Source organism: Chiloscyllium plagiosum, unplaced genomic scaffold (genome assembly GCF_004010195.1).
Source record: "Chiloscyllium plagiosum isolate BGI_BamShark_2017 unplaced genomic scaffold, ASM401019v2 scaf_9290, whole genome shotgun sequence".
NCBI classification, from domain to species: domain Eukaryota; kingdom Metazoa; phylum Chordata; class Chondrichthyes; order Orectolobiformes; family Hemiscylliidae; genus Chiloscyllium; species Chiloscyllium plagiosum.
The window spans coordinates 1-13,000 of NW_025207512.1; the positions used below are offsets into that span (position 1 = coordinate 1).

A 13,000-nucleotide genomic window follows, 5' to 3' on the forward strand; every position below is an offset into this window, starting at 1 on the left:
CTACTTTGGAATAGTTTGCATTTCCTTCTGGCCTTTGTTTCTGTTGGTCTGTGCGCTGCTTTGTGGCCTGAGTTTCCCTGTGACCTGTGTTTCCCCATGTTCTCCTGGGCCCCGTGTTTCTCTGTGTGGCCAGTGTTGTCCTGGGGTCTGTGTTTCCCCATGTTCTCCTGGGCTCTCTGTTTCCCAGTGTGGCCAGTGTTTCCCTATGTTCTCCTGGGACCTGTGTTTCTCTGTGTTCTCCTGGGGTCTGTGTTGCCCTGTGTGGGCCCCTATTGTCCTGTGTGGCCGATGTATCTCTGGGTCCCACCTTCATTCCTTGTCCTTCCCTCACCCCATTGGGAGGGGAAGGGGGGGACATGATCTCCATGGTAACCAGCGAGGGGAACGCTGGGCTGCCCAATTGGGACCATTAATGGGTAGAACAAGAGGAGGAGGAACCAAACAGAAACTGTTTTTTACATCATCTGGGGGAGCAGAGGGGCCCGAGGGCCAATGGGAGCGCCCTGCCCGTGGGCTGGGGATCAATAGGAGGGACACCTGCGCCATGGGAGTGGGGCCCGGGCCTAGCGGTGTTGCCGGGGTAACGGAGGCGACGGCGGGTAGTGCCGGACTGGGGGAAGGTCATAGTGTACAGGAATGTGGCTGTTCTTCGGGGAGGCGTAATGTCCTGGAGGGAGCTGGGGGCCCTGACCAGTTTCCCCGTCTGCTCCCTGGGGGGGTCCCCCTGAAACGGGGAGGGGGAATAAGAGAAAATAGACAGACAGTGAGAGAGACACACACAGAGTGAGCCATAGAGAGATAGAGAAAGAGAGACATACAGAGAGAGATAGAGGCATACACAGAGTGTGAGGCACACAGAGAGATAGACACAGACAGAGAGGGAGACAGAGAGACAATGGAAGAGAGAGAAGAGCCTTCCATTGCCCTTGATCTGAATGTCATGCTACACCATTTCGGAAGGCAGTTAACAGTCAACCATTTCATAGGTCTGAAGCCACATGTAGGCCAGACTGGGTAAAAGGGCGAGAGGTGTCCTTCCCAAAAGGATATTAGTGAGCTACATGGTACTTCATAACAATTTTATACTTACTAATATTGTGAATTTCAATTTCAAATTTATTAATTGAATTTAAATTCCTCAAGCCACCACAGTGAGAGTTAAACCCATATCCTCAAACCATTAGTCTAGGCCTTAAAAATTACTAGTCCAGTGATGTTGCTACTATGCCAACATCTCCCCAAGGTTTAGATGTGTCGAAGCTATAAAATAATCAGATGGCTTTCAACTGGACCAAGTACTAGAAAGAGCGATGTGCTTCACAATCCTGTTTTTACAGAGGTTTATTATTATTGTGGCACTCAGGATCAAATGCTTTCATTTTGAGCCTGCAAGCATGTTTGGTACAAATGAGGATTTCTGGATATAATCTGCAAATCTGAAGGGCAGTTGGTTTCATTGGAAGTAAAAGTCTATGTAGACCACTGAATCAAATGATTTTGTTCTGAAGGTAAAATATACTTAGCTTAGATTTCTTTCTGGAACATCCCAGGTATGCCATATTGCCATAATGATGGAAATGTAGGTCCTTGCAATCTGTGTGTGGGTTCATTTGTGTGTTTACTAATAATTTCAGGTTGGGAACAAGCAGTGAGAGTGAAAGTCTGTCAAGCAGCTCTAGACCAGAAGTTAATCAAGAGTATTTCTGAGATGGAGTCACTAGGTAAGAAAGTAGGATAGCCAGTGCTTGTGCCAAAGGGTTGAATATGATTTAAAAGTGACTAACTTACCAAGTACCTGTAGAAGGAAGGTTCATGAAATCTCAAACGTTAGAAAATGTTTGGAATCAGTCACAGTAAGTGAAAGGATCTTTACCCACTGTTGGGATGGGGGCAAGGGACAGATTCAAAGCATTTTCAGTTTGAAGTACAAGTGATTGTGTTCCTTTCATGGTAAAATAGAGTTGATAACCCAAGGTGAATATTTATTGAGTACTGTTTGCTTTGTTGAGTTTTTGTATTGTGAAATCCTCTCTTTTAAAATGGTGGAACCTTGTGGCTTTGTTCTTTCAGTAAATAAACAGAGATTTCACATTTCTCTTTAACGGTTTCTATGGAGATCATAAACTTTAGTTAGGAGGATAGATTGAAGAAGTTGAGACTGTTCTTCTTGGAGAAAAGAAGGTTGAATGGAGATTTGAAAGAGGTTTTGAAAGTCATAAGTTATAATGGACAGATTAGATAGGGAGAAGCTGTTCCTGCTTATAAAATGAACAAAGAATGAGGTGGAATAGATTTAAAGTGATGTGCTAAAGAAGCAAGAGTGATGTGAGAAAAAAATTCACAGTGAATTGTCAGGATACAGAATGCACTGAGTAAAGGGCATTGGATGGTTATTTGGATAGAAACAGCATGCAAGTGCATGGGGAAGATGTAGAGCTTGGCTCGATGTAATGATGTTCATTTGAAGAACTAGTTCAGGCATGATGGACCAAATTAGCTCCTTCTGCACCTTAACAATTCTATGATTCTGTAAAACACTTAATTAGTCTTAATTAAAACACTTAATTAAAACACTTAACACTAAAACACTTAATTCTGTCTAGTTTCCCATCCTTCACCTTCTGAAATATTCAGAATTGCTATTAGTATTGCTTTCCATATCAACTCTGACTCACCCACTGGCCCAATCTTTGCTGACCTACATTGGCACATTTCAGTCCCTCCATGGTTTCATCCCTTAAAGTACAATAAATCCTCTCTCCCTAAGTTTCCATTATTATGACTTCAGCTTCATAGGTATTTCCTCTCCCATTCCTGCAAGGTTTGCACCCATGCTTTCAACCCCTAAAATTTGAATTTTTGAATCTAAATTTTGTACTTCTCCAGTTTTTTTCTTTTAAAAAACAAAGCCTCCTCTCAGTAAGCTTTTGTTTCCTTCCTTCAGTATTTCCTTCCATGGCTGAGAATCCAATTGCCCCTGCCCCATATTACGCATGTGCAGCAGCGAAAGATACTTGTCTAAATGAAACAAATACTAATTAAATAAATGCAACTTCTGTTATTGACCAAAAGGCTGCTTCTTGATTCTCATTAAAAAGGTCTAAAAAAAAACTGGGTGCAAAAGGGAGATTTCTTGTAAGAATAATGAAGGAGTTGGGAACAAATCAGAATTTTAGGACTTTGTCCACTTTTTTTGAGATGCCAACATTCTGCAAATCCTTCATCGTGTTTTCAATAAGCCTATTTTTGAAAGGTTTCCATAGAGTCATCCTCCTACAGATAAAAATGATTTCAGATAAAAATCACTCCAGGCTTGCAATCCATTAGCAATTTGCACCCCATTAATAAAGCAAGCTTTAAATTGTTGACAATAGATGTTCATTTAATCCAAATTTCCATTTCCGGGCTGTTACTCAACTGCTCATTCCCCACTGGAGCCAGTTGTATGAAACAGACTGAACTCAACCTCAGGTGCTATCCAAACTAATTAAACAACTGCTGTTTCTCAATAAAAGATTTGCTTAATATAATGGAAGATTAAAAACATTCACAACATGCTGTTATTCATTACAGAACTAGGTTCTCCCAGCTAATTTGTTTGAGAATAAAATATTAAAATTTCACCAAATATTCTTCAGCGAAAATGTTCAGAAACTTGAGCATCTTCACAGGTGGTCAACTACAATTCTCAAAACAAATCCTAACTAGGATTTCCAATTAACACTCCTTTGGTTTTATAGATGGAATAACTTTCATATTACCATGGAGTTTAGCAAGAGACTAGAGTAAGAATACTATTTCAAAAAGGCTATGTGTTTTGTGTCATACCTACAAGATGCATATCTGGAATAAAGCATTCTGCCAAAGTTAATAGCGAGGAACTGATCTTACAAAGTGCAGGCAAAATGCCAAATGGATATAATTACCTCTGAAGTACAGTGAACACAGCATGGACTAAAACAGCTTTACCTATGCCATTATTTTTTGCTAATTGGTCAGCCTCATTAATATCATGAAAATGGTCATGAAAAATATCTTATTTCAATTCGGGATCATACGTTACCATGCAGTTGCAAGTGGGTTAGAGTACAGATTTGAAGGTACACCATCATTTTCTAAGAATTAATTTTGTTTTGTTTAAACTTAATGATGAGCATCTGAAAAAAACGTCATCTACCAAAAGGTAACGGTTATGAACTAACCAGACATTGGTTTCAAACCTGGTTTGAAAATGTAGCTGAATTTCACTGGAAAATTCCTCATAGTGGTTTGATGAACATCATCACATTACTCATTCAGGTAATTTTGTCATAAAAAGTATAAAATAAATAAATTTAACTTGCCTAGGCTTTCAGGCTCAAACTGTTACTGATTTTAGCTTTGAGAAATACACATTAGACAGCCTTATAGTTTACAAGGGTACCCCCTTGCAGAGTGGCATTCACTAGACAAATGCTGAACTTTTAAACACCTAGCAGAGTCATAGAGATGTACAGCATGGAAACAGATCCTTCAGACCTACTTATCCACGTCGACCAGATATTCAAACCTATTCACTAGCACATGGCCCGTATCTGTCTAAACCCTTCCTATTCATCTACCCATCCATATGCCTTTTAAATGTTGTAATTGTACCAGCCTCCACCACTTCCTCTGGCAGCTCATTTCATACATGCACCACCCTCTGCATAAAAATGTTGCCCCTTTGGTCCCTTTCCCCTCTCACCCAAAACCTATGCCCTCTATTGTCAGGGCTGTGGGGTGTCGGGGAGGGTCAGGGCTGTGGGGTGTCGGGGAGGGTCAGGGCTGTGGGGTGTCGGGGAGGGTCAGGGCTGTGGGGTGTCGGGGAGGGTCAGGGCTGTGGGGTGTCGGGGAGGGTCAGGGCTGTGGGGTGTCGGGGAGGGTCAGGGCTGTGGGGTGTCGGGGAGGGTCAGGGCTGTGGGGTGTCGGGGAGGGTCAGGGCTGTGGGGTGTCGGGGAGGGTCAGGGCTGTGGGGTGTCGGGGAGGGTCAGGGCTGTGGGGTGTCGGGGAGGGTCAGGGCTGTGGGGTGTCGGGGAGGGTCAGGGCTGTGGGGTGTCGGGGAGGGTCAGGGCTGTGGGGTGTCGGGGAGGGTCAGGGCTGTGGGGTGTCGGGGAGGGTCAGGGCTGTGGGGTGTCGGGGAGGGTCAGGGCTGTGGGGTGTCGGGGAGGGTCAGGGCTGTGGGGTGTCGGGGAGGGTCAGGGCTGTGGGGTGTCGGGGAGGGTCAGGGCTGTGGGGTGTCGGGGAGGGTCAGGGCTGTGGGGTGTCGGGGAGGGTCAGGGCTGTGGGGTGTCGGGGAGGGTCAGGGCTGTGGGGTGTCGGGGAGGGTCAGGGCTGTGGGGTGTCGGGGAGGGTCAGGGCTGTGGGGTGTCGGGGAGGGTCAGGGCTGTGGGGTGTCGGGGAGGGTCAGGGCTGTGGGGTGTCGGGGAGGGTCAGGGCTGTGGGGTGTCGGGGAGGGTCAGGGCTGTGGGGTGTCGGGGAGGGTCAGGGCTGTGGGGTGTCGGGGAGGGTCAGGGCTGTGGGGTGTCGGGGAGGGTCAGGGCTGTGGGGTGTCGGGGAGGGTCAGGGCTGTGGGGTGTCGGGGAGGGTCAGGGCTGTGGGGTGTCGGGGAGGGTCAGGGCTGTGGGGTGTCGGGGAGGGTCAGGGCTGTGGGGTGTCGGGGAGGGTCAGGGCTGTGGGGTGTCGGGGAGGGTCAGGGCTGTGGGGTGTCGGGGAGGGTCAGGGCTGTGGGGTGTCGGGGAGGGTCAGGGCTGTGGGGTGTCGGGGAGGGTCAGGGCTGTGGGGTGTCGGGGAGGGTCAGGGCTGTGGGGTGTCGGGGAGGGTCAGGGCTGTGGGGTGTCGGGGAGGGTCAGGGCTGTGGGGTGTCGGGGAGGGTCAGGGCTGTGGGGTGTCGGGGAGGGTCAGGGCTGTGGGGTGTCGGGGAGGGTCAGGGCTGTGGGGTGTCGGGGAGGGTCAGGGCTGTGGGGTGTCGGGGAGGGTCAGGGCTGTGGGGTGTCGGGGAGGGTCAGGGCTGTGGGGTGTCGGGGAGGGTCAGGGCTGTGGGGTGTCGGGGAGGGTCAGGGCTGTGGGGTGTCGGGGAGGGTCAGGGCTGTGGGGTGTCGGGGAGGGTCAGGGCTGTGGGGTGTCGGGGAGGGTCAGGGCTGTGGGGTGTCGGGGAGGGTCAGGGCTGTGGGGTGTCGGGGAGGGTCAGGGCTGTGGGGTGTCGGGGAGGGTCAGGGCTGTGGGGTGTCGGGGAGGGTCAGGGCTGTGGGGTGTCGGGGAGGGTCAGGGCTGTGGGGTGTCGGGGAGGGTCAGGGCTGTGGGGTGTCGGGGAGGGTCAGGGCTGTGGGGTGTCGGGGAGGGTCAGGGCTGTGGGGTGTCGGGGAGGGTCAGGGCTGTGGGGTGTCGGGGAGGGTCAGGGCTGTGGGGTGTCGGGGAGGGTCAGGGCTGTGGGGTGTCGGGGAGGGTCAGGGCTGTGGGGTGTCGGGGAGGGTCAGGGCTGTGGGGTGTCGGGGAGGGTCAGGGCTGTGGGGTGTCGGGGAGGGTCAGGGCTGTGGGGTGTCGGGGAGGGTCAGGGCTGTGGGGTGTCGGGGAGGGTCAGGGCTGTGGGGTGTCGGGGAGGGTCAGGGCTGTGGGGTGTCGGGGAGGGTCAGGGCTGTGGGGTGTCGGGGAGGGTCAGGGCTGTGGGGTGTCGGGGAGGGTCAGGGCTGTGGGGTGTCGGGGAGGGTCAGGGCTGTGGGGTGTCGGGGAGGGTCAGGGCTGTGGGGTGTCGGGGAGGGTCAGGGCTGTGGGGTGTCGGGGAGGGTCAGGGCTGTGGGGTGTCGGGGAGGGTCAGGGCTGTGGGGTGTCGGGGAGGGTCAGGGCTGTGGGGTGTCGGGGAGGGTCAGGGCTGTGGGGTGTCGGGGAGGGTCAGGGCTGTGGGGTGTCGGGGAGGGTCAGGGCTGTGGGGTGTCGGGGAGGGTCAGGGCTGTGGGGTGTCGGGGAGGGTCAGGGCTGTGGGGTGTCGGGGAGGGTCAGGGCTGTGGGGTGTCGGGGAGGGTCAGGGCTGTGGGGTGTCGGGGAGGGTCAGGGCTGTGGGGTGTCGGGGAGGGTCAGGGCTGTGGGGTGTCGGGGAGGGTCAGGGCTGTGGGGTGTCGGGGAGGGTCAGGGCTGTGGGGTGTCGGGGAGGGTCAGGGCTGTGGGGTGTCGGGGAGGGTCAGGGCTGTGGGGTGTCGGGGAGGGTCAGGGCTGTGGGGTGTCGGGGAGGGTCAGGGCTGTGGGGTGTCGGGGAGGGTCAGGGCTGTGGGGTGTCGGGGAGGGTCAGGGCTGTGGGGTGTCGGGGAGGGTCAGGGCTGTGGGGTGTCGGGGAGGGTCAGGGCTGTGGGGTGTCGGGGAGGGTCAGGGCTGTGGGGTGTCGGGGAGGGTCAGGGCTGTGGGGTGTCGGGGAGGGTCAGGGCTGTGGGGTGTCGGGGAGGGTCAGGGCTGTGGGGTGTCGGGGAGGGTCAGGGCTGTGGGGTGTCGGGGAGGGTCAGGGCTGTGGGGTGTCGGGGAGGGTCAGGGCTGTGGGGTGTCGGGGAGGGTCAGGGCTGTGGGGTGTCGGGGAGGGTCAGGGCTGTGGGGTGTCGGGGAGGGTCAGGGCTGTGGGGTGTCGGGGAGGGTCAGGGCTGTGGGGTGTCGGGGAGGGTCAGGGCTGTGGGGTGTCGGGGAGGGTCAGGGCTGTGGGGTGTCGGGGAGGGTCAGGGCTGTGGGGTGTCGGGGAGGGTCAGGGCTGTGGGGTGTCGGGGAGGGTCAGGGCTGTGGGGTGTCGGGGAGGGTCAGGGCTGTGGGGTGTCGGGGAGGGTCAGGGCTGTGGGGTGTCGGGGAGGGTCAGGGCTGTGGGGTGTCGGGGAGGGTCAGGGCTGTGGGGTGTCGGGGAGGGTCAGGGCTGTGGGGTGTCGGGGAGGGTCAGGGCTGTGGGGTGTCGGGGAGGGTCAGGGCTGTGGGGTGTCGGGGAGGGTCAGGGCTGTGGGGTGTCGGGGAGGGTCAGGGCTGTGGGGTGTCGGGGAGGGTCAGGGCTGTGGGGTGTCGGGGAGGGTCAGGGCTGTGGGGTGTCGGGGAGGGTCAGGGCTGTGGGGTGTCGGGGAGGGTCAGGGCTGTGGGGTGTCGGGGAGGGTCAGGGCTGTGGGGTGTCGGGGAGGGTCAGGGCTGTGGGGTGTCGGGGAGGGTCAGGGCTGTGGGGTGTCGGGGAGGGTCAGGGCTGTGGGGTGTCGGGGAGGGTCAGGGCTGTGGGGTGTCGGGGAGGGTCAGGGCTGTGGGGTGTCGGGGAGGGTCAGGGCTGTGGGGTGTCGGGGAGGGTCAGGGCTGTGGGGTGTCGGGGAGGGTCAGGGCTGTGGGGTGTCGGGGAGGGTCAGGGCTGTGGGGTGTCGGGGAGGGTCAGGGCTGTGGGGTGTCGGGGAGGGTCAGGGCTGTGGGGTGTCGGGGAGGGTCAGGGCTGTGGGGTGTCGGGGAGGGTCAGGGCTGTGGGGTGTCGGGGAGGGTCAGGGCTGTGGGGTGTCGGGGAGGGTCAGGGCTGTGGGGTGTCGGGGAGGGTCAGGGCTGTGGGGTGTCGGGGAGGGTCAGGGCTGTGGGGTGTCGGGGAGGGTCAGGGCTGTGGGGTGTCGGGGAGGGTCAGGGCTGTGGGGTGTCGGGGAGGGTCAGGGCTGTGGGGTGTCGGGGAGGGTCAGGGCTGTGGGGTGTCGGGGAGGGTCAGGGCTGTGGGGTGTCGGGGAGGGTCAGGGCTGTGGGGTGTCGGGGAGGGTCAGGGCTGTGGGGTGTCGGGGAGGGTCAGGGCTGTGGGGTGTCGGGGAGGGTCAGGGCTGTGGGGTGTCGGGGAGGGTCAGGGCTGTGGGGTGTCGGGGAGGGTCAGGGCTGTGGGGTGTCGGGGAGGGTCAGGGCTGTGGGGTGTCGGGGAGGGTCAGGGCTGTGGGGTGTCGGGGAGGGTCAGGGCTGTGGGGTGTCGGGGAGGGTCAGGGCTGTGGGGTGTCGGGGAGGGTCAGGGCTGTGGGGTGTCGGGGAGGGTCAGGGCTGTGGGGTGTCGGGGAGGGTCAGGGCTGTGGGGTGTCGGGGAGGGTCAGGGCTGTGGGGTGTCGGGGAGGGTCAGGGCTGTGGGGTGTCGGGGAGGGTCAGGGCTGTGGGGTGTCGGGGAGGGTCAGGGCTGTGGGGTGTCGGGGAGGGTCAGGGCTGTGGGGTGTCGGGGAGGGTCAGGGCTGTGGGGTGTCGGGGAGGGTCAGGGCTGTGGGGTGTCGGGGAGGGTCAGGGCTGTGGGGTGTCGGGGAGGGTCAGGGCTGTGGGGTGTCGGGGAGGGTCAGGGCTGTGGGGTGTCGGGGAGGGTCAGGGCTGTGGGGTGTCGGGGAGGGTCAGGGCTGTGGGGTGTCGGGGAGGGTCAGGGCTGTGGGGTGTCGGGGAGGGTCAGGGCTGTGGGGTGTCGGGGAGGGTCAGGGCTGTGGGGTGTCGGGGAGGGTCAGGGCTGTGGGGTGTCGGGGAGGGTCAGGGCTGTGGGGTGTCGGGGAGGGTCAGGGCTGTGGGGTGTCGGGGAGGGTCAGGGCTGTGGGGTGTCGGGGAGGGTCAGGGCTGTGGGGTGTCGGGGAGGGTCAGGGCTGTGGGGTGTCGGGGAGGGTCAGGGCTGTGGGGTGTCGGGGAGGGTCAGGGATGCACAAAGCACAGTCATGAGGGAGTGGGTACAAGAGACATGGATGCAATGGAGGCGGGGCGGGGCGCGACGTCAAGGGTCTGGCCTGTAAAAGTCAGGTGTGTCGGGGTTCAAGGATCAGGGTTGCCAGGTTATCAATGTTCAACAGCGCAAGCGGATCAGGGGTTGTTGGGTTGGGGAACGTTGGTGGATCGAGGCTGCAAGGGAGGGGGTCAGGGCCCCGAAGGAGGGTGGACAAGGGTCAGGGATGCAAGCAGGGTCAAGGGTCACGAATGCGATCAGGTGAAGGCCGTAAGTGCCAGGTGTGTCGAGGGTCAAGGGTGACTCTGTGTGAGTTCAGCCGGACACTGGAGTCCTGTCCCTGGTGAACGGGATGTGTTGTTTGCCCCCGAATGGGTCTAACTTCCTTCCGGGGTTGGACAGTTCTGAAGAAGCTCACTGGGTTGAGCTCTGGGATCAAGGGGAATCGGGGAGAGGTCAAGCAGGTTGGACCCTATCCCATTGGAATTTGAAAGAATGATCCTGGGGGGCTGCAGGATAGGATGAGAGGGAATCGAGAACTGGAAAGGGAGAAGCGCTTTCAGAATAAGGGTTCGTCCATATTGAAGGCAGAGATGAGGAAGAAGTTCTTCTCTCAGAGGGTCGTGAGTCTTTGAAATTCTTTTGCACAGACAGTTGTGGGGGCTAGGTCGCTGAATACATTCAAGAGTTCAACGGATTTCTGATCGAGGAGGGGGAGGCAAGACGGGAAACGGGAGTTGGAAACTGCAACTTGATGAGCCTGAATGGCTCGAGGAGTTGATTGGCCACCCTCGATCTTTCCCAGTCCTGGCAGCAATGGGGCAAGAGACGATGTGGAAGCGCGGGGACGGGCAGTGGGCTGGACAGGTTCTCGGGAAGGAGGGACGACTGAGAGTTGCAAGGGAGAGGAGCACAGGTGAACAAAGCGTACCTGTGTTATAGTATTTAGCCAGACTGTTGCTGTAGCTGTAACTTCTGTCCATGCCACAGGCACCTGCAATATAGAGAGAGAAGTTGGGAGGGAACAGAGAGAGGAAGGTGCAGGGTACAGGATACAGGGAATGAGAGAGAGAACAGAATAGAGTATCAGAGTCAAAATCCCTGAACGCATCTTAAACTGAAAGTAAGGCTCTCTCTACACTGTCGCCCATCAAACATTCCAAGGACAGGGGCAGCACGGGGTTAAATACAGAGAAAAGCCCCCTTTACGCTGATCCCACCATCAAACACTCCCAGGATAGGGATGCCATGGGGTTAGATACAGTGAAGTAAAAAAGGTGTGTTGGAGTTTCCATCATGACTTTGATGTCTCCATTTTAAAGGAGAGATGGGGATGTTTTTGCCCATCTCATCATCCCCACTTTGCCCGCATCATCGTCACTCAGTCTTGGGCGGGTTATGGGCAAGGTTTGTCATTCATTGCCCCCGACTCCCATCCCTAATTGCCCATCAAACTAAGCATCTTGCTCAGGGGTCATTTCAGAGGGCAGTTGGGAATCAGCCCCCATCGCTGTGTGATGGAGATGGTGAGGGGGGGTTGGGTCTGGAGTCTCTTGTAGGCCCAGACCAGTTAAGATTTCCTTCCCCCAACAGTAACCCCAATGACGGTCATCACGGTCACCAATACTCCAGAATGGTTTTTGCCCTCTTTGTCAAACCGTCCCTACCCCTTCACCCCATCTCCAAATTGCAATGGCCGCCAAGTTGTTCACTGATCAAACTGGAAGGTGACACAACTATAGTGGGTCAGCCCCGAGTGTGTAGCACGTTCCCAAGGGGCTGCGTGGCCTCCTGCTGCTCTTACCGAAGTCCTTGTGTTTGGGGCTATGTTTCCAGTCAGCTGGCAAGGTGGCGTTGGTCTCCAGGTGCCCAACTCCCACATGGTCCCTCTCCTCATTCATCTTCTTGGCAAAGAGTTGGTTGTTGGTGGTCTGTCCAGAGAGAGAGAGAGGGGTGGGAAATTCTAAGCTCTGAGCCATTTATTCCGTGGACTGAGGGGGTGAGGAATCATGGGTCTGGGCTCCGATGAATGTCACAAATCCCCACAGTGAAAATAGAAGCCACTCAGCCCATCGAGTCTGCAGCAACCCTCCGAAATACATCCCATCCAGACGAACCCTGTATTTCCCATGGCCAATCCACCCTAACCTGCTCATTGCTTGCAACTGCAGGACAATTTAGCATGGCCAACCCACCCTAACCTGTACATCCTTGGGCACTATGGGACAATTTAGCATGGCCAATCCACCCAAACCTGCACATCCCTGGGCACTACAGGACAATTTAGCATGGCCAATCCACCCTAACCTGCACATCCCTGCACACTACGGGACAATTTAGCATGGCCAACCCACCCTAACCTGCACATCCCTGCGCACTACGGGGACAATCTAGCATGGCCAATCCATCCTAATCTGGACACCTTTGGACTGTGGGAGGAAGCTGGACCACGCCGAGGAAACCTACGCAGACACGGAGAGAATGTGCAAACTTCACAGTCTGTCGCCCCGAGGCTGGAATCAAAGCTGGGTTCCTAGCGCCATGAAGCAGCAGCACGAACAACTGAGCTGCCCAGTGTGCCATCGCAATATGAACAGGGTGAACTGAGCTTGCGAAGATTACTTCAAGCACGTTTGATCTCACACTAGCTGAATATAAACACTCAATCCCATCACCCCAGCTCTGCCAGGAGGGACGTGGGAAGAGGGAGAGGTGACAGTACCTCCTGCCTCTTTTACCTTGGCACGTGCTAGGGCCTTGCTTTCAAAGAGGTTCCTTTTGACTAATGGCTGCCATGGTGCTTGAGTGTGGGTCCTGTCAGAGAGGGGGATGGGACTTTATCAGACCCCTGACCCAAGGGTGCGCCCACCCAAACGCTTGCCAGTCCATCCACACCCAGGACCGCGGATTCTCGCTACCTGCCCACCCAGCACCATTCCTGCAGCACCCCCAAAGTTGCAATGCCCAAGGTGTGAATGAATCAGGATCCCGGTCCTAAAATCTTACCTTGATGGAGCTGGTCCTGTCGTGGTTGTTGGGGAGCTGCGGCACAGGTGGGGGACTCGGTCGATACTGGGAAAGCGTGTGATAGCTGGGGTTGGCGTAATAATGGACATAGCTGTGTGGCACGTCTGGGGGCAGAGAGAGGTCAAGAAAGGGGTTAGAATTCTCAAAAGGGGAAGATTGGATGTACACAGTCACTCTTAGTCTCTCACTCACACCATCTCTCTCTCTCTCTCACACACACATATGCACCCACTATTTTTACAAGAGCAGGGTCAGAGGCTGAGAATCCTGCAGGGAGTAACTCCTCTCCTGACTACCCCCTCTTTCCTC

At 56.0% G+C, this 13,000-nt stretch overlaps 1 protein-coding gene across 1 annotated transcript; it reads right to left on the reverse strand.

The window, feature by feature from the left end:
- Positions 1 to 6: 6 nt before the first annotated feature.
- Positions 7 to 12,853, reverse strand: LOC122546609 (multiple epidermal growth factor-like domains protein 10). Its single transcript, XM_043685286.1, has 4 exons — positions 12,671 to 12,853; positions 11,469 to 11,595; positions 10,596 to 10,658; positions 7 to 724 (listed from the first exon to the last, which is right to left on the reverse strand). Exons 2-4 carry the CDS (start codon positions 11,563 to 11,565, stop codon positions 564 to 566), a joined length of 321 nt encoding a protein of 106 aa, XP_043541221.1. The 5' UTR covers positions 11,566 to 11,595; positions 12,671 to 12,853; the 3' UTR covers positions 7 to 563.
- Between the last annotated feature and the right edge of the window lie 147 nt (positions 12,854 to 13,000).

Excerpts from the sequence above, each read along its gene's own strand:
- LOC122546609 (XM_043685286.1), bottom strand. The coding sequence starts at position 11,565 with ATGAATGAGGAGAGGGACCATGTGGGAGTTGGGCACCTGGAGACCAAC. Across the intron at positions 10,659-11,468 it reads CCCCAAACACAAGGACTTCG|GTGCCTGTGGCATGGACAGA; the intron begins GTAAGAGCAGCA and ends TCTATATTGCAG. Across the intron at positions 725-10,595 it reads GGCTAAATACTATAACACAG|GGGGACCCCCCCAGGGAGCA; the intron begins GTACGCTTTGTT and ends TCCCCGTTTCAG.